Consider the following 24486-nt stretch of genomic DNA (forward strand, 5'->3'; position numbering starts at 1 on the left):
ACATCCTTCTTTGTCTTTTGTCTATTTAGTGTCAATTTGTCCTAAAGTATCACGGTGATGCTGAAACTGCTTAACTGTTTTTCTGAGATACTGAGAAAAAAATATCCAGTAGGTTGATTATGACAATAAGGACATTGAATAGCCTGATATGGAGGGATCAATCTTAGTCTATTCTTTCGATAGGTTAGCTATGTGTAGGTTTCTGTCTATATGTTTATATTTTTTATGTTTCAGATATGTCTCTGTTTATATATGTTTAAATGTGTAGCACTGTCATCCTGTAAAGCATGACATTTTGTTCCTTTGTAAGTCTACAGCGGAATGACAATAAAGTTCACAAAGATCACTTGAACTTGAACTTAAACTTGAACAGTAAATGTGTGCAGTACTGCATACAGTTTTTTTTTTCAGTATGTAAGTAATGTTGTTCCACTACAAGCCATGAATTTTCAAAAGAAGACAGACATTTTTAATCAAAGTTTTCCCTTTTCCATTTGCCATATAATGTTGTCTCTGACTGGGCTGAGATGCCTCAGATGAGTAAAAAGTTTTTAGTAGATCTGTGAAAAACCTCTGGGGAAAGTTTTATTTACACTTTGCACCTCAGTGAGGTTTACCAGATTCTTAAATCTGAAAGAGGCCTCCTAAAAATATTTGTCAGTTTGTTGTAGGCCAGATTTAACTTCTGCAAAGCCACCAAACCACTGACGGCCCATTCTACACTTGTGTATTATATACAATTTAAAGGTTGGACAGCTGAGAGAAATCTTCATTGTTTATCTTCTGTATAACAAAAAAAAAAAAAAGATAAAAAATAAATCAGAATATGTAGCATTGTCGGTTATATTCACTGGTTCCAATTTGAGAAAGCTTTTATTGGAGAACAACTTTGTTTTGTGCATATTTCAAAGAAAATTGAACAATTCTTAATTAAGATATATGAATACACAACAGCAGGAATGCAGGAAAAGCAGGAATGACACAAAATCTCAGACTTAATTAAATACACACCATGCTTAGACATTTTGATATTAACCCTGTTATATCTTTGTTAAAATGTCCAATTGGAATTCTCTTTTTAATTTGTATTACTTTTATTCAGATACTTTTCCTACACCAGAAGTTTACACCATAGTCTAAGTACAGTATTAAATGTATTATACTGATTTGCTGCAAATGTAATATTGATGCATTGTGAAAAAAGCATATCTTAAATTCTCAAAAATGTCGAGCACTTTTAATGTTGGTATAGGTTTTGTTCATGTGTTTGTCTTTTATTTTGTATTCTTGTTCACAGTATAGTTCCTGGTTTGTCTTGTGATTCTCCAACAATTCAAGTGATTATCCAGTCTCTGTGTATATAAGCCCTCAAGTTTGTCATGGTTCCTTGTTGTGTATTTTGTTTCTACAACACTGTTGGTGAATCTATATGTTTGTTCATGTTTGTTTATTTTGCTGTCTAGTCAAAATGTTGTTTAAATTGTATATTCCTTTAATAAATTGGGTTCTTCACTTCAGCTCTGGGTTAAAGGTTATTTTGTTAGTACGTATCCATTAAAAAAAATAGTTTGTTTATTTATTAGTTTTATTGCTCTTTATTTGCTCTAAATCCATTTATTTTAGTTGTCACTAAGATCTTATTTACTCTATGTTTGATTATGTAACATCTGACATCTGCTTGACCTGCAAATGACCTGATTTTAATTAAACCTTCAAAGTTTGGTTCAACATTCTAAAATGAATTTTACATTTAAATTAAGGAATTCTACCATATAAGATTTGCTAATCAAGAATGGCAAGGATAACTTTTTATATAACGCAGACTGGATTCGTCTGAAAGAAGTAAGTCATATACACCTGGGATGCTTTGAGGGTGACACAGGCTAATTTTTATTTTTGGGTGAACTAACCCTTTAACTGCCCAGGGTGCAGATCACAAAGGAGGAAGGCAACCTCTGACCCATAAATGGTGCAGCTTTTAAAACCCCAACCATGCTGGATCCCCATTTTTACTACACAGTAACTTTCCTCATAATTTTATTTGCAAATGGTTGTATAAACATATATTTATTTATTTATTTATTATGTTACTCCATGTGCCCTTATGAACTGCCCCTAAGGGATAAATTAAGTGTTGAACTGAACTGAATTGAAGCTCTTTCCTTGCCTTGCTTTTATCCTTCACAGCCAAATTTTTCTGGAGAGATCTTTTGAGGTGTAGGTTTGATCTCGTCCATCACTGGGCTTTGATATGAATAGTATTCTGGACCAATAAACACCTTTACACCATCAGCATCACAGAAGCCAGCATCAATTTTGGGAATGGGAATAGGTCTCTCCATTTTAACAGCTCGAGGGGTGGCCGCAAGATCAATGTCATACATCTTTTGACCTGAGAAGGAGAATGAGACAATTGTAACGTCAGGAACTGAGAGACACAGGAGAGCAGCAATTTTTACATTTAAAGAGTTAATTTGCAAAAACATATAACTCAATTGTAATATATATAAAAAAATATATATATATATATTTTAAAAAACATGATTTGTGAAAAATTTACAAAACAGAGTTATCTGTTTTTGCAAATAAATGCTTCATTTGTTAATTACAAAAATACAAGGTGCAAGTAAACAGGGTAGACAGAACTGAGCTCACAAAAATGACAAGACAAACAGACAAGACCTGACTTGCAAGATGGGAAACACAAGGGCTGTGTTCGAAATAACATGTAACAACATATTGAGTGTAAAAAAAAAATATGCAAAAATTATACAATTTTTTTTTTTTTAGATGAATGCCACTTTACTGGGACAAAATCGTGAGGTTAATCACATAGCCGTAGTCAGGCTTAGGGGTGCTGGGTCCAAAAAAGGCTTATAATAACTGCATTTGGCAACTGACTCAACATTTTTGCAAACTGTCTAAACTGAATTAAATGTCATGAAGACATTCATATGTAGGAGTTAAACAGTAAATTAGGCATTTAGAGAGCAAATTTTATGAAAGATTTACAGAGGTCCGGACCCCGGTTCTCTGATAACTTCAGCAAGGTATCTAGGGCTGTGTATTGCCAAGAATCTGGTGATACGATACATATCACGGTTCAGGGGTTCCAATACGATATATTACGATACATTCCAATACTGTCAGCAAGGTGATATATAGGGATATTTCTTATTTTAGCAATAGGATATTTTTTAGGAAAGCTGTCATTAAGAACACAATTCAATTCAAGTTTATTTGTATAGTGCTTTTTACAATACAAATCATTGCAAAGCAACTTTACAGAAAATTAAGTTTCCTTGGTGACTGTCAGTTTATGTACATATGGTAGAAATCTACGGAAAAATAAATTTAAGACTTAATCAAACAGACAATGAACACTATTTGCAGCAATTATATTATATGCATTCAAACTTATAGCAAAATTTGATGGATGTTACCACAAAAGCCCAAATGACAGCACACTTCAGCATTGTACACCGAACAAGGAACAGGGATAATTATTTCATCCTCCATTAATAAAAGCAATATTAATGCTAACAGTAGTGGCGTGCCCTAATGCTAGTATTTCCTGTTACTCTCACTGTCCTTCAGAGAAGATGACTGCCATCCAGCAGTCTGGATGTTAACACAAAATGAAACAACTGCCATGAATATTGTATGATTTTTTTCCTTTTTCTTTTTTAAATATTGATATTCCATTTTTGAGAATCGATGTAGTATCGCCAAACAAAATATTGCGATATTCATGTGTCTCTCACTATGGGAAACGCCTCAGGAAGGACCAACCCTGGAAGCACCGATTACACCACGTATGTCAGTTGGCAGACCAATAACAACAGTGATGTGGGGAATCCCACCTCCCCTGTATATCACTGCTAGCGGTCCCCACTTCATTCTCATCATATGTCTTCTCCATGAAACTGAAAGGAGGGGAGTGTGGTGAGATACCTCACTCATGTTATCAGAGAACGGGGTTACGCGAGTAACCTAACGTTCTCTTTCAAACATTCGCTCTGTATCTCACTATGGAATATGGACAACTCCCCTATTGAACATATGCTGTCTGAAGCAGATGTCAACTTGCATTCTGAATTGTTTCAATCATATTCGGAAATAAACCTGCAATGCTCAAGTTTAACCTCCCATGGGCCAGGCCCAAAGAACCACTTTGTCTGGGGCTGAGTGAAAAATCTGCCCACATGCTTGTGGGAGGAGGTATATGCACAGCAGGAGAGTCCAGGGCTGGTCGCACAGGAGCTACAATATCTCCGTCAGCCACAATTTCCCTGGCCAGTTTGGGGTGATAAGTATGACTGTGTGACCACATTCCCTTACTTTTTCAGTGTAGGTACAATCAGACTCAGTGAAGGAAATTAGTAAAGCAATGCATTTGGCCACAGGTGTACTAGCGCATCCACACCCATAGATGCACGTACTCGGGCCAGCGAGTTTTTGTGCGAGTCCCACAGTTGGGTCACTACTTGAGGAGCGAGAGTCAATTCTCTGTAGAGGGGATTCCCCCTGGATAAGAGATCCACCTCCACTTTCATTATTCCTGGGAATGCACTGCCCATAGTGACTGGAAATGCTTTTCGCCCCACATGATACATTTTCGGGCCCCATTGTGAAGCTGAGGGGAGCGTGTGCCCCCTTGTCAATTTATGTATGCCACTGCCATTGTGTTTTCTGATCTGATCAAAACGTGGTGGTTCCTTAGGAGCTGTACAAAATGTTTAAATGCCAGAAACACTTTTAACAGTTCAAGGAAAGTTTATGTATGCGTTCTGTAGTGGGACAGGCCATTTTCCCTTCACTATCCTGCCCTCCCACACTGTGCCCCAGCCTGTGAATGAAACATCCATCGTCACCACCTTTCTCAGAGAAACCTTATTCGCTGCTGCCCTAGAGGTATAACTGAGACCACTGCGGCCATCAGTACCAGCAGGCGTAAACATAGTCTGAATGGGGCAGCTGATAACGCTTTTTAACGTTAACATTTTAAACTTATATTTTCTGAGATGTTTGTTGAGATTTGGAAAATCTAGTATAGGTCGGAGACCTCCCCCTTTCTTGGGAATGACAAAGTACCAGGAGTAATTCCCGTGATGGTTGTCCTCCGTTGGCACAACTTGAATTGCTCTTTTTCTCAATAAAGAGGATATTTCTTCTGCAGACTGCAGATGATAACCCCATTTACTGTGGACAAAACCCAAGGCTGCAGTGCACATGCGCACCAACACTCTGAGAGAGCAGAGCGGACTGCTGTAGGTCTCGCTCACTGATAGTGGCACCATCTAGTGGAGCAGGTAAGATTTGCAGTTCCGATTTGCGTGGTTTTGTCTGTATTTTTGTGTTTATTTTCAGACATTTCTGTACCCTTTCCCTGCTGCCTGGATGCACAGGGAACAGTTTTGTTTGTTTCACACATGTTTGCTTTGCCAAACCTCCTCCTTTCTCTTGTATAACCCCACGGGTGGAGAGGGGAGAAACAACATGGTGGGCACTTTGTGAACTAGTACCAACACTCCAGTCTTAGAACAGTTTCTTTCTGAGCATTGAACTTGAATCAAACCCCAACACTTATTTGCTGGAGGGGAAGAACAAGACTCTTGTGTTATAGAGAGGGGTGCTACAGAGACTCTGTGAGTGCTGCAACTCTACTTTTGACTCTGAAAATGGCCACTGATTTGGTTGCCTGCCTCTTTTTTCCCCCTTGAGCATGAGCTGGTCAATGTTTAGCCTTTTTAGCAGGAAATGAGGCCTTACTTCTTGGCTGGGGCTTTCTTGAGATCTGCTCCATCTGCATTGACTGCTGTGGCATGGGGAGGGGCTTGGGTTTTTGGGTAGAGGGAAACTCCAGGAAACAGAGCTATGGGGGTCCAGTAATGGACTTCCAGGGGAGGGAAGCTTCAAAGGCCTCCCAATCTTTTTAGGAAGGTCAAACTGCCGCCACATATTTGTCACAGAAGCTCAACTTGATATGCTATGAGTAAGGTGGCATTTAAGGCTCTGACAGCCAAGGCAGAGGAGCAGTAGGTTTTCGGAAACAGAGAGGTGGAAAGCTGTCCTGGCAGTGACAGGTAGGGTGAAGGATAAGACTGTCTGGCAATTGGAGTAGAGGTGATTTGCAGCTGACAATTCCACCGGGGGTGGGTTTAACATCCCTAGGTTCTCCATATTGTGCACATCCAGCCTGGTGAAACCTTTAACAGAATGAGAGAACAGTTTGTCCCAGAAATTGTGCATCTCTGTCACACATGCTGAGATGGCTGGAATCAGCTGCTTGCAAGGGAAGTGCGTGATGGCAGCCTCTTCTTAACATATAAATCTCATCTGGGTCCTGATGCTCCTGCTTTGAAGGCCAGTCAACAGAGAGTTTGGCAGCTGCCCTCCTGCACACTTCAATGATGTCCAGGTCTCCCCATGTGGGGGAGGGAGACTCACCTGTTACACTGAGCAGTCCAGAAGAGGGATTAGGAGGTAAGATTGCATCATATTCATCTTCCTCCAAATCCTCTTCCAAGAGATGAACAGTCATCTCATCATTGTCCTCCTCATCTTTATCCCCTGTTAAAGGGTCCAATTTCAAAAAGAGGGGAAAGATCGGGAGAGATCTCGTCCATAACCTCTCTCCAGTTAAAGCGTTTGCTGAGCAGCCTCTTATTTCTCCACGGGTGGCGCAGAAAAAATCATATCTCGTTTATTCGTGGCTGCCACTCGCACTCAGTGCTCTAATATCCTGTGGTGTAATGTAACGAAGTAAAATACTTTGTTACAGTACTTAAGTATTTTTTAGGGAGCATCTGTACTTAACTTGAGTTTCAGCCAACTTTTACATTTACTCCACTACATTTCCTAATTAAAATGTATTCTTTTTTAAATGTATACCTTTTCCCCTTAGTATATTCGTTACAGGAAAGCAGGTTTGACGAATCAGTGGTCTGGCGTTTGCAAGTTAGACTCCTAAAAAAACACCTTTGCCCATGTGCAAACAAGTGCACGCCATGCACAACTGTTCATGTAGGCTTTCACCAAATCACACACAGAGTGCATGCACATTGATTTATTAGTCTATTAAAACTCAATATTCTAGGCATTCTAAATGGTAGACAGCAAAAATGCTTCTGTATGCATTTTATTTGTAAATAATTTAATGTAGGCCTAGTTAACTTAATCTATATCACACAAAGATAACTGATAAAGATAACACATTTAATAATCATTTTATAAAAGTTCAGTGACTTATATTTTATACATAATATAGCTTTTTTTTTTCTCAATGAAAAATTTTCTCATGAAAATTGTTCCAAACAAAGATCACAGCACTGCTTTGTGTCTCTAAGAAATGGACAGTGTTTACTTATTGAATGAATCAGCTTTTTGAATGAATCAGCTGAATAAATGATTCAGTGATTCACTCATTAACACAAGGTGCGTTCAACTTCAATCAGCATTGCGCAATCCGATCGCTATCTGACTTGTAGCAGTGCATGCCGGTTAGAAATTTTGTCCGACTTCAGAAGGCGCAGACACCACATGACTGTCACGTGTGGCATCAAGGTAACGCGAGAGTGTTTCGAGAGCAGCCGGCTGACTCAGCCGCCACAGTTTCTCCAGAGCGGCTGCAGGAGCACACAGCTGTTCACAGCTGATGGGTTAAGGAGCTGCAGATCATAAAGCCGACAAACAGTATACAGTAATCCAGACAACGGTAAGCTGCGCTCCACCTAGCTGCTAGTTAAGTAACTGTTAGAGCTAACAACCACTCACAAATGTACTTTTAATTATGCATTTCAAAAGTGTAGTTAGTAACTGTCAACCCTCCCATTTTTTCCGGGTTCTCATGTATTTGAGCTCTTTTCCCACTGTCTTCACGTTTTAGTATTTTTCTGTAAAATATCCCAGTAACGCATTAAAACTTCACAATCATCGGGAAGAAGGAGGTGGGAACCAGCAGACAATCAAAATGAAAGCTTTAATAATAAAAACACAAAACAGCGCAGCAGAGAGATAGCAACAGAAAGATGAATGTTGAAATTTTCCCCATATTTTGGATGATTAACCCGGGAAATTTCCCTTAATTCCAATGTTCAATGTTGAGAGGGAGTACGTCTAAACACTGCGCAGTAGTCCGAGTAGCAGTAAAGGAGGCCATCAACATGCTGCCACACACAAAGAAATGACGTCACGACTCCCAAGCCCTGTCAGAAGCCATTAACAAGTCATTTGTGACCTTAACTAATGCTGTTTCAGTGCTGTGGAGTTCATGGAATCCCGACTGAAGTGGCTCAAAAAGATAATTAGAGGAAAGATGATAAAGCAATTGAGAAGCAACTGTTTGTTTTAAAATTTTGATGAGGAATGGAAGATTAGAGATGGGACGAAAATTATTCCGATTATCAAAGTCCATGTTGTTAGTTTTTGGTATGTGTTGACAGCAGCGATTTTAAGTGCTGCTGGCACAACACTGGTGCACAGAGAGTCATTGATAATTCTCAAAACAACAGGAGAGAGGGAATCAAAACATGATTTAAACAGATAAGATGGTATTGGATCAACTCTGGCTCAAGTTGTGGCCTTTAGTTTGGAAACCATATTACATAGAGACTGAGAGTCCTTAATAACTAATGTAGAGAGAGCGATACCAGAAAATGCTGAAATATTTAAGGAGGAGGCAACAGAAGTAAGATATGCGCCATCTATGCTCCATTTTGCGAGACAAAGTCTTCATAGCAAGCAGATCATCATTGTACCAAGAAGCAGAGCTTGCAAAAAAATAGATCATGATTTCAAGGGATCCAGCATGTACAGGCCAGACAAGAGAACACAATTCATCACAGAAATGTTATCATCCAGATAATCAGAGAATCTAAAAAAAAAAGTAGTTTTTAAAATAGTCAATAAAATCTGAAATATCAGTGGGCTCAATAGATCTCCATAAAGATGCGAGTTCATGTCAGGTAATTCCATGTTAAAAAAGACAGCCCGGTGATCAGACAGACCTAAATCGGAGGTTGAGAACTGAGACACAAATGAACCATTGGAAATCGCAAGGTCAAAAGTGTGGCCCTTGTCATGTGTAGGACAGTTCACGAGTTGGTTTAATTCAAAGCACTCAAATATGGACAAAAAGTATTTTGTTATTGTGGAGTCTTTTATATCAATACGGATGTTTAAATCCCCCAAGAGAAGAATTCTTTCAAATCTGAGGCAGAGAAAAGACTTTTCATACTTGAGTACAATAAATATCACATACTTCAAGATTTTACTCAAGTAAAATTCTAAATGACTTCAACTTCTACCAAAGTAATTTTGGTAAGATATCTGTACTTATATTTAAGTATGACTTTCAGGTTCTTTAAACACCACTGCTAATACCCTTAACAGGAAAAAAGAACAGTGCAGGTAGCATTCAGGATTGGCCAGTGTGACCTGTGCATGTCTAACTCAAAGACAAGCGATGCAAAGGGTTGAGAGTCTTTGGACGAAATCATCAACCCATAAGCGCATAGAAGAGATGGATCTCCACTTTTGAATGGGCTCGCAGTCGCCATAACAGAGAGGCTAACACTAGATATTGATTCGTCACACCACTTGATGTGGGCAGAAGGAAAAATGAGCTGTAACGGCTCAAATAGACAAAAGATGGGAACCCACTCAATGTGCTTATTCCCACCAGAAAGTAAAACAGACAGCAGAAAGAAAATATTCTCTCATAAGAAAGGAAAAGCCATGTTTAAAAAAGTGACCAATGAGACAAAGAACCTAAAATACAAAGAAAATGGCTTGTCAATTAACTGTTAAGCGGCCACTCCCTACGAGGATCTGCTGTGGATAGCTTTCTTAAGAATCTTCATTGGGAAAAGAACGAGAATGAAGTGGGGACTGCTGGCAGCGATATATATATATATAGGTGAGGCAGGATTCCTCGCATCACTGGCATAATTGGGGCTTCCAGGGTTGGTCACGTCTGAGGTGTTAGAGATACAGAGTGAATGTTTGAAAGGGAACCTACAGTACCTACAGCTAAGCATTAATAACACTGTATTACTAATGAGGCATTTTATTTCCACTCTTCAAATATTTATATTGAAAATAAATGCCTTTCTGATCTGGTATGTGATGGGAAAAGAAGAAGCACAAGTTTGACAAAAACCAGAATCAAACACGTGTCGATCGCGTCAAAGGCAAATTTATATATTATATTGCTGCAATATTATTTTTATATCTTTGAAAAAATCTGTACTGAATAAAGCGCTATAGAGAAAGAGAGCATTTAGGCCACACCCATACTGGGGTGGGAAGTGAACAATCTAATGCTCTCCATTGATTTTGTATTGCGGGAAGCTGCCTCCTTGTAATTTCTGACATAACATAAAACATAAAAATGCCTAAAAGCTGTTATGTGACAAGGTGCACAGCAAACAAGTTAAAAACCCTGAACTACATTTTAATAAGATGTCATCCCCCAAAAAACGGATGTTTAGGAACTCAAATAGAACATTTTAAAAGCCTCCTGAAAACATACAATATCTAAAAAAATTTCTTAGATGCATATATTTGGCATCATGCTTGAGAAAACTAAGTGAAAATATCAGAGAGCTTTTATTGTTCCAGTTGTTTTACCTATACTTGCCAAATTTTGCATGTGTAACAAATATATTTGTCAGAATATTTATGGAGAAAAAAAACTAAAATAGGTTTAAATGGACCCGCTGTTCAGAGAAAGTATTAACAGCAGTATAAAATTATGGCAATATCTGTGTACTTTTAAGGTAATCAGCTAACTTAGCTAGTAATTTTTTATTGTTGGCATTTTATTCCATTTTAATTCCACAGTGTTGGTGAGATGAAAAAAAAAAACATTTAGATATCAATATACATATGTGATGGACATCGGTTATGCTCCTCATTGGTATCCCCTTTGAAGGCATGTTGCAACAGGTTGGCCAACTGTTACGCTTTTCATCCTAACCTCTAGAGCAGAGAAATTCAATCCTGCTCCTGGGGACCCACTCTCCTGCAAAGTTTATTTCCAACCTGCTTCAGCACATCTGCCTTTGTATTTTCAAGCAATCTTGAGGAGCTTGATTAGGTGCTTCAGATGTGTTTGATTAGGGTTGTATAAGGTATTTGATAAGGGAGACACACAAAAGGTGCAGGACAGTGGGTCCCCAAGAACAGGGATGAAGACCTATGCTCTAGAGCAGGGGTTCTCAAACCTGTCCAGGAGGACCCCTAGCCCTGTCCATTTTGTACTGTATGTCTCCCTTATCAGACACCCAATTCAACTGCAGTCTTATAGTCTCTACTAATGAGCTGATGGGATTAATCAGGTGTGTTAGATAAGGGAGACATACAATATTTGCAAGGCTAGGGGTTCTCAAGGACAGGTTTGAGAACCACTACTCTAGAGCACTTGGTCCTGGAGACACCCCAACACTGCACATTTTGCATGTCTCTTTTCTCTGACACACCAATTTTAGGTCTTGAAGTCTCTACTAATAAGCTGAATCAGGATATGATGACCTGAGTCAGGTGTATTTGATTAAGGAGACACGCAAAACGTGCAGTGTTGGGGTACCTCCAGGACCAGGGTTGGGAACCACTGCTCACACCAAATACCCAACATAATGTTATTTTTAATCAACTCATTTGACCCCTTTAAGGTCAAGTGTACTGACCTGTCAAAAGAAGAGTGACTGTTCTTGGGTACATGTGATAAAAAATGATGCATGTCACATGATTTTTCTTTTGAGAACTTTTTGTTTCTTTGATTTGATGTTTACTTTTATTTAAGGTACATTCCAAATGACAGGGTCACTACACAGTGTTCACTCCTCCCTAAGCATGGGATATGTGTTGAAGTGGACTGTGTATGTATATGTATGCGTATATATATATATATATATATATATATATATATATATATATATATATATATATATATATATATATATATATATATATATATATATATATATATATATATATATATATATGATGCAAATCACATATTGTTCTTACCTTGAATAATGTTTACTATGTGCTGATTTGGACACAAAAATGCTGCATCCACAGGACCATCGATGCCCAGCTCCTCCTTCAGAGGTTTAGGGTATCCCTCTATGAGTGTAAAATGTGCTGCTGATTTGTATATGTAGACTTGATCACTCTATTCATGCAAAAAAAAAAAAAAAAAAACCTTAATTAAATACATATACGAAAACAAAGAGATGTATAAATTACATAATTATTAATTATCTATCGATTGATTGATTCATTGATTTTACCTGGATAATGTACATATTATCCCCATAATCAAAAACAGCATCCACCACACCAGAAATTTCCTTCCATAACTTTGAAATAGGGAAATGGTGGCTGCCATCACGGTGTGTGTCCAAACGCATGTACATTGCATCTGTAAGTTTAGTAATATTGAAGTTGTATTATAATGTACGTTTTGTCAGTTAAGTTTTGCATACTAATAACAATTTATTAATAAGTGATATTACCCTGGAATGCATATGATCTCCCTTTATCATCTGTGGTGATAGCATTCAGCTTGACCTCACTGCAGCGTTGCTTTTTTGCACCATCTCCATGACCTAAGGAATCATTTCAGCTAGACATTAGGTAAAGAATAAGTTCTAAATAAAATATATATTTTTAAAGCAGAATATATAATAGAGGTGTACTTTGAGTAACATTTAAGTGACTCACCAAATCCTTCACACCTCATAAAGTATTTTCGAGCATCTTTTGGGTATGCTCCCATCACATCCCCAGAAACAGGATGGAATCTAGTGAAGTTGTAACCATGGAAACAGTAATAATGCTCTAGCCAGCGGAAGGCAGATTTGCAGTTTGGCAAGTGTGCCCACACCTTCTTCTTAACCGATTTTGTCTTGATGTCAAAGCTATAAATTTCATTATCTAAAAAAAAGGGTATATTGTGATATATTAAAATGCAAATCATACATACTAAACAAGCAAAGTAACAAATTATTAGCACACAATGCCAAGGAATACCCATGATAGGTGTATAATAGCAGTATAAAGCCATCCAGTGTCTAAAGATTTTAATTGGTCATTGGTGAGTAAATGATTCAATAACCTTTGAAGAACAACACTGAATCAGTGATGCATTCTCCTTTGGGACACTCAACAGCAGCATCTAGATGGCTGGGGATGCCTGGAAACTCCTGCTGGATTTCCACAGGGTAGCCTTGCTCAAGGGTGTAATTGTAATAGCTAAAGACTTTGTCATCCTTATTAAAAACATAAATAAAAAATTACTCATCAGCACTGATTTGCATATCTTTGGTTGTAATATTATAGATTGTTGGCTTTGGTTTTAAAAATATAAACAAATATTTGATAGGTTCTTTATTTTTATGCAAAGAAAAATTGTTGATTTGTCGATTTGCAAAAAAGGCGATTTGAAATTATTTCGATACTCTCTGTATAGAAGCAGACTAGATAAAAAGACTTGTAAAAAAGCACCAGAAAAAAGTATATGTGGTCATGAACACTGAGATCATCTTGATGGTGCATACGGAAGGCTGCATCAACATGACCCAGGTGATGATAGTCATCCAGTTCTTTGAATGTGTTGTTTGAGAGCTCAGCTGGTCCGGAAAAACCTTTCCATAAATGGTCACCTGAAAAAAAAGAAGAAAAGAATGCAGAAATAGCTATCTTAACTTTGAATTGCCACTTGACCTGGTATTGCCATGTAAAATATACTGAGAGAGAGAAAAAATCAAAATAAATAATTATTATAGTAGACCTTTGAAAAAGAAAGTGTTTCCTTTTTCATCTGGAGTTATGGCATCAAACTCAATGCCTTTACACCGATCAGGTTTTGCATAATGGTGGTCCTCTCCTTTAGGCTGGGAATGGTCCTCAGCGGCATCTATAATGATGATATTATTGCCACACGGTCTCACTTAAACTCATCACATATTGATGCTTGGTCAGGACACTTTGGAGTCACTCACTCCACGTTAACGGAGCAGGATCATTTTAAGTGATTAAAACCTTAGGTTTTACTCTCTTCTTCGCAGAAAGGTATCATATGGCTTCAGAAGACTTGGAATGCAACACGACATATTTGTAATGCTTTTATTCTGCTTTTTTATGGTAGGTTTTTGCATTAAATACCTGTGACTGTACTTTTATTTGCCTGTTAAGTTACGTGTTTTTTTAATCATTCAGAAGTGGGTAGGTTTAAGGTAGGCATGGGGTTATGTGCTCCAGTGAAAGTATACATTTATATAAAATTATTTAAAATTAATACAAATGCATGAAAATCATTAAATTAAGACAAACAACTGAAAACAATGGAGGGCCCTTGTCGATAAAGGGGTACCTTGAGTGTCAAAAAGCAACGCCAAGGTGTCCTGACCAAGCACCAATATATGACGAGTTGGTGAGACCGTGTTGATCATTATATGAATTTATAATTCATGAAATCTAGAGCATGCAGTAGTTCAAGAGTGAATATAGTGCCACTTAACATCCAGTTGATAGTCAAACATAAGAAATGTAACGATTAAAATACAAATCCATATAACAATATGGTATTAGTAAAAGCCTTTAGAATTGTGACAAGAAGAATTTGGCATTTTTTTTTTTTTTAACACACCAAGAATGTCATAATCTCTGAAAAACTGCAGTGATAGATTTTTAAACCTACCTTTTATCATGACATCATGTTGACTGAAATAAAGAAAAATATTTAAATAAAAATGCAAAATTCAATAATTTTGGTCCAAACTTGGTAAAAGAGGGCTAGTGTCCTGCAGAGTTTAGCTCTAACTTGCCTCAACACACTTGCCTGGAAGTTTCAAGTATACCCAGTAAGACAGTAGTCTTGTCCAAATACCCACACTTGCGGTCTTTGCACTTGACTACTTGACTACTTCTATGACATATGTCCTGTATTTGGCCCAAGTGTTCAAATGAGGATGAAGAACACAAGTGTAGCCTTGTCCAAATAACCTCAGGATCGGTATATAGTGGGGATTTAGTGTGCATTAATGCACTTGATTAGCTAGTTCCGTTGTGTTTAATTACCATTGAAGCTTAATTCTGCATGACACTTCCCCTCCTGGACCAAGTCTGGTGACCCCTTTTGAGAGAAATTTTTGGTTAAATGACTGCAAATAATAATAATAATAATAACAAACAAGTAATTATATGCTTTAGCAAATTTTAAATTGCTATCTACTGGACAAACATTATTTAAATTATTGTGCATAGGCTGTGAAATTAAGGCAGGAACATGAATAAATAAAATATATATATAATGATGTGGACTTTAACCAGTCAGTATCTATGTTATTGATTGATCTCTGTAGTGTTCTGCAACATCACAAACAATGATAAATCATGCATAAAAATATAAACGCCTAAGGCTACAGAACAAGAGTGCTGTGATTAAACTACTGTTTGCTATATTTGCGTCATTGCTTTTAAGGATCTTAAAAAGGCTATGAGGAAAAGCTGTTTAGAACACTTTAAAATCCTTTTTAGATGGAAAGTGATATTGTATCAGATACTCACACTGGAGCCGCATTGCTCAGAGCTAGAGCTAGAGCCAAGCATGCATACAGGGAAAGTAACACTGCAGTCATAATGAGCTGTTTACTTGATCCAGGTTAGCTGAACCAAGCCAAATACACCGAAGCAGGGAACACAGCTGCCCTTTATACTTGTGCTGTCCGTGGGTGTATACAATGAATGTTTGAGTTTGTGCAGTAATCTTTTGGTAAACATTATACTATTTACTGATGGAGTTGTCCAGAAAAGGGAGAAGATTCCATTATTACAAAATCCTCACATTAGATAACTAATCATTAACCACATTAAGTAAAAAAAAAAAAAAAAATTCCAAACATACATGCGACCCAGTAACAAGTCTTATTTCATTAATAGTAAGATTTTCCGAGTAATTTCCTGTTTTTGTTTGATGCAACCATCACTACAACCATACAACTAAATCTTTTGTCCTTGCACTAGAAGCCCAAATTCTTATGTAAAATGAATCTAAAATAAATAAAGCTTTTGAATAAAAAACGTGACTCATTGTCAGCCAATAAAACCCTAAGAATGTTTCTGTTGCTAATGGTCCCATAAAAATTAAATTTTTCATGACTTTGGTTTTTATAATTCTTTACAACTCTCTCTCACACACGTACAATTGCAATCGAAATTGCTCATTCCCCAGGAGACTAAAGTAATTTACAAATGTAAGCTTTTCTGTAAGATCCAGAAGGGTTTTTAATTGCATCTACCACAGTCAAAATTATAATGTCAATGTATAATGTTTAATATAGCTGTCAATCATACAACTTCTATTCAACATTGTTTTGAAGTCATTTCATTGTTAGAACAGACATATGCATTTGGAAACTCTTTAAGAAAACTGAATTAGCTTGAGCTCTTACACATATATTTGGAGGTTATAAAGATTCCCCTCAAAATTTGACTTTTGGGTGTTAAATAAATTTGTTCATGAGTGTTTAGAGACAAATTGTTTTTTCATCAACTCCATGTTCTCAGAAACACTTGGACGTGTAAACTTTCTATTATAGTTTACTGATGTTGTTGAATTGGTGACCCCTTCTGAGAGAAATTTTTGGTTAAATGACTGCAAATAATAATAATAATAAAACATATAGCTTACATGCATATACATACATGCTTTAGCAAATTGCTGCCTACTGATCAAACATTATTTAAATTATTTTGCATAGGCTGTGAACTGAAGTCAGCAACATGAATTGAAATAAATTCTGAAGTGGACTTTAACCAGTCAGGATCAATGTTATTGATTGTTCTCTGTAGTGTTCTGCAACATCGCAAACAATGATATACCAAATTTAAACATACAAGTAAACAGAGGATTATGCAAAAACACTGTTCGAATATGAATTTCCGTATTTTCATAATCTAATTTATTCCATAGAAAGCAAAGCATATGCAAATGTTGTACTACATGTAATAACATGGATAAAATGCACACGTAAATCATGCATAAAAATATAAACCCCTAAAGCTAAAGAACAAGAGTGCTGTGATTAAACTACTGCTTTCTATACACTGCATTTAAGGATCTTGAAAAGAAGGAAAGCTGTTTTTGAACACTTTGCTGTCCTTTCTAGATGGAAAGTGATATTGTATCAGATACTCACACTGGAGCCGCGTCAGAGCTAGAGCCAAGCATGCATACAGGGAAAGTAACACCGCAGTCATAATTAGCTGTTCACTTGATGCAGGTTATTACAGCTATATTATATTGTTTTTATACAATTATTCTCTTGTCAGTAAAATGTCAAGGGGGTTGAAAAATTTTTATTGCAACAGTTTGGAATCAAATCTATTATGCTTTATTCCACTATCACATCACTATCAACTACTAAAGATAAGTATTGAGAAACAATGTATTGTTGTGCAGTTTGTTGTTTGTTGTTCAGCATGAGGAAGAGGCTTGACTCAGTGTCTTACATAATATGAAGACAATGGTTTTGAACATGGTGTTTAGTTTATTTTTAGTTTAAAAGCTAAAAGATTTTTACTGCTAAGCACAAACAAATCAAGATGAAGACAAAAACTAAATCTTCAAACACATGGCTAAATAGAGAACTTAAAGGTACTGTACAACCTTCTGAATAACAACTGGTGATTATTTTTAAAGATCCCGTTCTTCGTGATCCCATGTTTTAAACTTTAGTTAGTGTGTAATGTTGTTGTTAGAGTATAAATAATATCTGTAAAATTCTAAGCTCAAAGTTCAATGCCAAGCGAGATATTTTATTTAACAGAATTCGCCTATAAAAACGACCCGTTTGGACTACATCCCTGCAGTAATGACATCACTAAAGTGGAAACAGCGGTATACAGATAGGTGAATTATGAGAAAAATACTGTGTTTTTTTTACATGCGAAACATGAACACATGATATAATGCACACTGTGAACACAAATAAAGCTTTAAAAAAGCACGAAAAATGGGACCTTCAAACATCCAAATTGTCTCCCAAATGACCACTCTACCCTGTGCACTTCTTGTTGTTATTTTACCATTCAACATCAGAGTCCGATATCTGATATGTAGTTATCCCATAGACAGCACATTCATTTATTGTACACTTTATGTCAAAACATCTTTAAAATGATCAAACATATAGTGTTTTTATATATATAAAATGCGCTTTTAGCACATCTAAAAGTCAGACAGATTTCGAAATCTAGAAAGCCATTGCTTTTTCCAAACTAAATTATATACAATAATATATTATTTTGACATCTCCGCAATGAGTAAATTTATATCTAAGATTTAACATTGTTTAATACTACTAATTAGGACAAAAAAAATATTTAATAGAATAGATTAATCAAGTAGAGGTCAAGCAAACCCAATCCACCCATTTTTGTAAAGAACTGATATTTGAAGGTTACTGACAGCATGTATACTTCACTTGTAGTGATAAATCTTAACGCAGTGGTTCATACTGTCTGATACTACAAGGTGGCCATCAGGCAGCACAGCAAGGCCTCTAGGGCTGCTTAGACCTTGACTCACAATAGACCGACCAACACCTACTGAAGGATAAAGCACAATACAGTGCTGCTTTCCCCAGTCTGCAACCAGCACATCTCCATCTGCATCAATAGAAATGCCCCAAGGATTTGAAAGGACAGGACCCATGCCAGAACAGATTCCCAAGATACGAATGGTGTTCCAACCAGGTTCTAGCACCTTTATACAAGGTGCCTGTCCAGTTTCATTGCCCCTCTCAGAGACAGCTATCAAACCAGATTTCAAGCAAGTTGCCACCAGGTAAGGCCTACGGAAGCCTGTAACAACTGTGCGCTCCATCTTAGCTCCTGTCTTAGGATCCAAATTCAAGGCTGTTAAGGTTCCACGCCGTATATCTGCCACCAAGAACTCATCTTGCTGTGTCACAGTGACTCCTCTTGGAGCTTCCAGATCTTGCTGAGCACCTGCTGACCCTGATCCTCCAAAGGTCTGTAGAAGGCGGCCATGGCGGCTAAACACCAAGAGTACACGTTCGGCAGCACAAGTAAGGGCTATTAAGCCCTTACTATTACTAGCGACATCAAAGAAGTTACGACAATGTCTGGAAGTGCCCTCACATGTTGGAGGAGAGATTTGTTGTACAACATTTCTTTGTAGATCAGTTATCTGCACACGGACATTTCCACAGTCCACCACAAACAGTTGCCCTTGAGGGGTGGCATGAACTCCACTGGGTAAGGTGAAATCAGTGCGTCCTGATCCTTGTTTGCCAATTTTTTTGACCAGATGTCCAACTTCTTTTCTACTACTCTTCTCCTCCTCAACCATAAATAGCCCCATATTTGATCTCTCCCCACTTCTTTTATCTTTCTTCTGCTGACATCTGGTTTGCTGCATAGCTTTTCCCTCTATAGCAGACAAAGACAAAGATCTGCAAATTCTACTGGATACCTCAGAGAAGCCTGCTGTTGAATGGTCTTTTGATTCCTGGTCTTCAGAAACTTTAGGGCCTTGTTCCGAATTAGTACAGGGAGGACTCTCTGACGGGCAGCGGTTCATCTTTCTCTTTACGTTCTCTCCTTTTCTGTTAATCAAAGGACGGCCCCTGGTAGAAAGGTCGGCTGTAGATATAGACCGTTTTTTCCCTCCTTTTATAGACTCACTAAGACTGCTTCCTGACCTGACAATGAATGTGTAGTTTGAATCAATGCTATCTGCTGGAGAGGAAGGTCGCCTCAGTTCACCAGAGCACTGACTTAACTTTGCTGCTTCCTTCGAAGAAAGATCTAAATAGCTGTGATAGCTTGATTTAGCACCCCTGTAATTGGAATTAGTTGGTGGCATATTATCATTAACATAATGTAACATTCCTCCTCTGAATCCTTGACTTCCTTTATGGTGTTTGAGTCCATTATCCTCAGGGGGACAGGAAGGTTCTTTGCTAGAGACTGGGAGTAGGGTCCTTTGATTTTTGTAGTCTTTGGAGTTTTTTCTGACTCCATTTGTTTCAGTTACTGGCCACTTGTCTTCTGACTCTGCTTGGCTTGACACTGGATGGATAGCCAAAAACAGGTCATCTCCACGGATGTCAGAACCAGGTGATTCCAGCTCTTCATCCTGGGATGACTCAGATTTGTCCCATTTGCAACCAAAAAAATTTTGTGGTTTGGGGCTTTGGAGTTTTGCTGCATCTCCCAATTCATTCTCTTCAGTTGTTGATATACGAATCTTCCTGACAACACGTGAGGTTCCAGTATTTGTCCTGTATGATTCTTTGTCCATTCCACCTACAGCTCCCAGCTTACATGGAGTATGCAGTTGTTCAGATACAGCCACATAGTTCTCATGTGGCAAATGTCCAGCATGGATAGCACACTTGTTGCCCTGTGGTCCACAGACACCAACTGGAAAACTCAGGTTGTTCTCTTGCACAATAACCTCCCCAAAAGGTATGGTACTTGGCTGTTGGCAAAGCTGGAAATGTACGTTTTTTAGAGAGAGAGAGATTTCCCACGGTTGTATCAGCTCCCGAACACCTCTCAGTAACTGACTTTTATTGGGCCCACTTGGATATCTACCCCACATGTGGATCTGTTCTCTCAGTTGGCCCACCTTTCTCAGCTGCCTGTCTACCAGAGACTGTCCTACCCGAACTGCAGCTGCATTCTCTCTTTTTATTTGTTGTATCTGTTGCAGGGTATCCCTATGTATTTGTTCGACTCTCTCCAGTAGGTAGCGTTCCTCTTTCTGAGCTCCAAGAATAGCAGAATCCAAACCCTGGTTTACTTTGTCCACTTCTGCAGTTTGCCATTCTCTTAGCTGCTGGAGTTCCTGCTCACTCTGTGATAAGTCACATAGTGCTTGTGTTATCCAGGTAGGAAAGGAGCTGAGAGACTGGGAGGAGACCTCATGTTTCTCAAAGACTGAACTGGAAAGCCGCACAGGGGTGCTGGAAACTGGTTGAGATACAGTTGCTGGAAAGGGCCTCCTGTGGAAGTGTGACCCAAGCAGCATCATTCTAAAGGCTTTCTGAACTTCAGTTTCACTGATGATACCTGTTGGAAAAATTTAAAAATTCTTGTTACAAAATACCACACACATACTGTGTACAGTTAATACAACCAGGATTTATTGGAAATATGTGACTCTGCCTATATGTATGTAAAACCTGAATTATGTTCTGGGTACTTTCACTGCACTTTTTATGATATGTCCACAAGAGGCACTATAAGCTACAAAATGCATATCTGCAAAATGTTAATTATTTTACCAAAATAAGAGGTGTCATACAAAATTCATGTTGTTGTTTTATTTAGTACTGACCTAGATATATTTCACCAAAAAAGAAGTTTACATATAGTCCACAAGAGAGAAAAAAATTGAATTTATAAAAATGACCCATTCAAAAGTTTGTTAATATTGTGTTGTTACTTGGATGATTTCTGTTTTTGCTTTTGTTTTGTGATAGTTGTTCATGAGTCCCTTGTTTTATTCTGAACCGTTAAACTGGCTGCTGTTCTTCAGAAAAATCCTTCAGGTCCAAGAAATTATTTGACTTTCCAGCATCTTTTGAACCTCTATTTAAATGCTTTCCAAACATGACTGTATGGTTTGAGATTCATCTTCTCACACTGAGGACAACTGAGGGACTTACATGCCACTATTAAAAAAAGTTAAAATGCCCATTGATGCTCCAGAATGAAACATGATGGGTTAAAAGCATGGAGGTGGAATTTCCTTTTTGAATTTGAAGATCTGGGTAAATTCAACATATTATTCAACTTATATATATATGGAAATGTGATATATATATATAAGAATAATGTACACATCTTCATTCTGTTTGAAAGCTTACACTTACTGCATCGATTTTCCTTAAAGAGCTTCAGTGACCATTTGATCCTTTTGTAATAGTTGCTTATGAGTCCCTCTGTTGCCCCAAAAAACATGTATCTCAAAAGGGTTCAAATAGGCAAAAGATGCTGGAAAAACTAAATAATTTTTGGGACCTTAAGTATTTTTTTTCTGAATAACAGAGGGTAGTTTAATTGTTCAGAACAAACAAGGGACTCATGAACAACTATCACAAGAAAAAAAAAACATCCAGTTGTGGATGATCCAGGTAACAACACACTAATAAGAATTGAGCATATTGAAACTTTTGAACAAGGTTATAAAAAAAAAAAAAATTCTCTTGTGGACTATTACAAAATGTATTTTATGTGAAATATGTTATTCAGGTCAGTACTAAATAAAACAATAACATGCATTTTGTATGATCCCACTTATTTTGGTGAAGTAATTAACATTTAGCAGATTCTAGACAGTGTATGTAAAATTTTGACCACATATGTATATAATTTATTCTCCTTTGCAGATGTGGGTTTATTATACAGCACAGCATCATAAAGAAATATTATACTGCATTGCTTGTAATGTTTCACGTGCAAATTTACTACATCAGAAAAGCCATACATAAGGAATTTGTAATGTGATGCAGAAATCTAAATGTGCTTACAAATCATGCGCTATGGTAAAAAGTGTTTCGAGCTCATAACAGTACTTTGCTCACTGTACAAAAATATGTCTTTGTTTTTTTCTGTTTTTTTTTTTTTTTTTTTTGATGTGCCCCTTTATCACAGTTTGTGGAAACAGAATTAAAGGTATTTGTTTGTGTGTGTGTGTGTGTATGTGTGTGTGTTTTTTACTGCCACTAGTGTTTATTTCAACTGGAAACTGTAGTGAAATGTTTCTATAAGCACATTTAGCAATTTTGTAATCCTCTCATAGCGATACAAAGTAATTGAATGCCTTGGTTGCTTCGGGCTTTGCTGAAGAGGTCATCACTTTGTAATACAGTCCGTTGTAGTGTCTTTTTTAGCAGAACACTAGTCTTCTGTTGAATCACACACATTTTACTGATAACCACTGGGGGCAACTGAGAACTAGGACAGTCTCACAAAAGCCTTTAGCCTCCTGAGTTTGACAACTGATACTATGGGCATTGACTGACATGGTAACATTTTGTGCTTTTATTGTCTCTGCAATCTCTGTGAAATTTAAATGCAGGACTTCCAGATATAATTTATGTTAATGGTTATGGAGTCTCACACATTATTATCCTGGCACATTGACCATTGTGACATTGTGCAAAAACAAGAGTAAAACAGCAATGAAAGAGGGAAAGTATCAAATTTACAGTGGTATGTTAGTAAAAAAATAAATAAATAATAATAATTCTTCTTAGAAAATCTGACCCCAGTAATTGAATGAAGGACTATCCCCCATTTCATAAACTGAACTAAATATTATTTTATGTTTTATGTATTTGTAATCTAAAACAGATAAGATGTATTACACAAACAAGTGAAATAATCAAAGTGACATACTCTGCAACAGGTCACAACAATCAACAACAACAAAAACACATAGGAACAAAATTGCTTTGTTATTGACCAGTCCAACAGAGGACAAAAGGGATCTAAAAATCTAAATCCTTTGTGTGTGTGTGTGTGGTCACTTGGGTCCTATCATGTTCATTCACATTAAAGATGAATGAGGGCTCAGGTTGCTAACCTACTAAAGCTGTTGCATAGCATTAGTGACCAGAAATGTGAAATAAACATTTATTTGTATAATAAAAAAAGAAAAAGAAAATCTGATTTTGAAAAGAGACTGTTGGATTTAAAAGGAAGAAATGTTTAGAGAAAACATAAAATATAGGTTATGTTTGCAATATGCAAACTGCTGTGTATTATAAAAAAAAATAAGTTATTAATAATATTGAAAAAGGCTTTACATCATTGTATATATACGCCATGTAAGTTTTAACATTCTTAATCCAAAAAAAACCCAACATTATTTTTCAATACATAAATTCATTAATAAATTGGCAATAATATAACAATATATACAATGTTTTTTGCTATCAAAAGTATCTTAATGGTTTTTTTTTTTGTTGTTGTTTTTTTAAAGATGCAGTAAGAAAGAGAGATCAACATCCTACCTGAGTGCAGGTGTCTCATGTTCTGTGTTTACAAAGAAAACCCCTCCTTAATTTTTTCCAATCTGCCTTTTTCCACTGGCTCATGTACTCCCCTCCCACATTCCTGTGAGGACTTCTCTGCATGTAGCCTGATGCAGGCAAAGGAGGCAGTGCCTTCTTAAAAAATAACAATAAAAATAATACACATATTATGAACATAGACAATGAAAATGTCCAACAGCGACACTTGAGTAACTCTTGCTGCTCCAAACCCATTGAGTTTTAGCACAGACCCCTAAACTGTACGGTGAGTTTGGTGGAGGGTAATTGAGATTGAACAGGGTAAAGTCAAATGAAAGAAGGCGGTCATGTGTTCCAGAAACATTTTCTGTTCTGTAATTTATTTCTTAATGCAAGCCCTGTATACAAAAGAACAAAGTAC

The 24486-nt window shown here is 37.1% G+C and overlaps 1 protein-coding gene across 1 annotated transcript; it reads right to left on the bottom strand.

Annotated features, from left to right (window-relative positions):
* Window positions 1-841: 841 nt before the first annotated feature.
* hpxb (hemopexin b) lies at window positions 842-15725 on the bottom strand. The gene is made up of 10 exons (XM_052547103.1): window positions 15580-15725; window positions 14711-14733; window positions 13802-13927; window positions 13516-13673; window positions 13127-13280; window positions 12733-12945; window positions 12525-12617; window positions 12300-12430; window positions 12034-12181; window positions 842-2392 (listed from the first exon to the last, which is right to left on the bottom strand). The coding sequence occupies exons 1-10, from the start codon at window positions 15648-15650 to the stop codon at window positions 2175-2177; spliced, it is 1335 nt and encodes a 444-aa protein (XP_052403063.1). The 5' UTR covers window positions 15651-15725; the 3' UTR covers window positions 842-2174.
* Window positions 15726-24486: the final 8761 nt, after the last annotated feature.

Source organism: Carassius gibelio, chromosome B1 (assembly GCF_023724105.1).
Source record: "Carassius gibelio isolate Cgi1373 ecotype wild population from Czech Republic chromosome B1, carGib1.2-hapl.c, whole genome shotgun sequence".
Taxonomy (NCBI): domain Eukaryota; kingdom Metazoa; phylum Chordata; class Actinopteri; order Cypriniformes; family Cyprinidae; genus Carassius; species Carassius gibelio.

Bases quoted from the DNA above. Each gene is read 5' to 3' on its own strand.
- hpxb (XM_052547103.1), bottom strand. From the start codon at position 15,650: ATGACTGCAGTGTTACTTTCCCTGTATGCATGCTTGGCTCTAGCTCTA. The intron at 14,734-15,579 runs GTGAGTATCTGA...TCTTTATTTCAG, and splicing joins CTGAGCAATGCGGCTCCAGT to TCAACATGATGTCATGATAA. The intron at 12,431-12,524 runs GTAATATCACTT...CTAAACTTACAG, and splicing joins GAGATCATATGCATTCCAGG to ATGCAATGTACATGCGTTTG.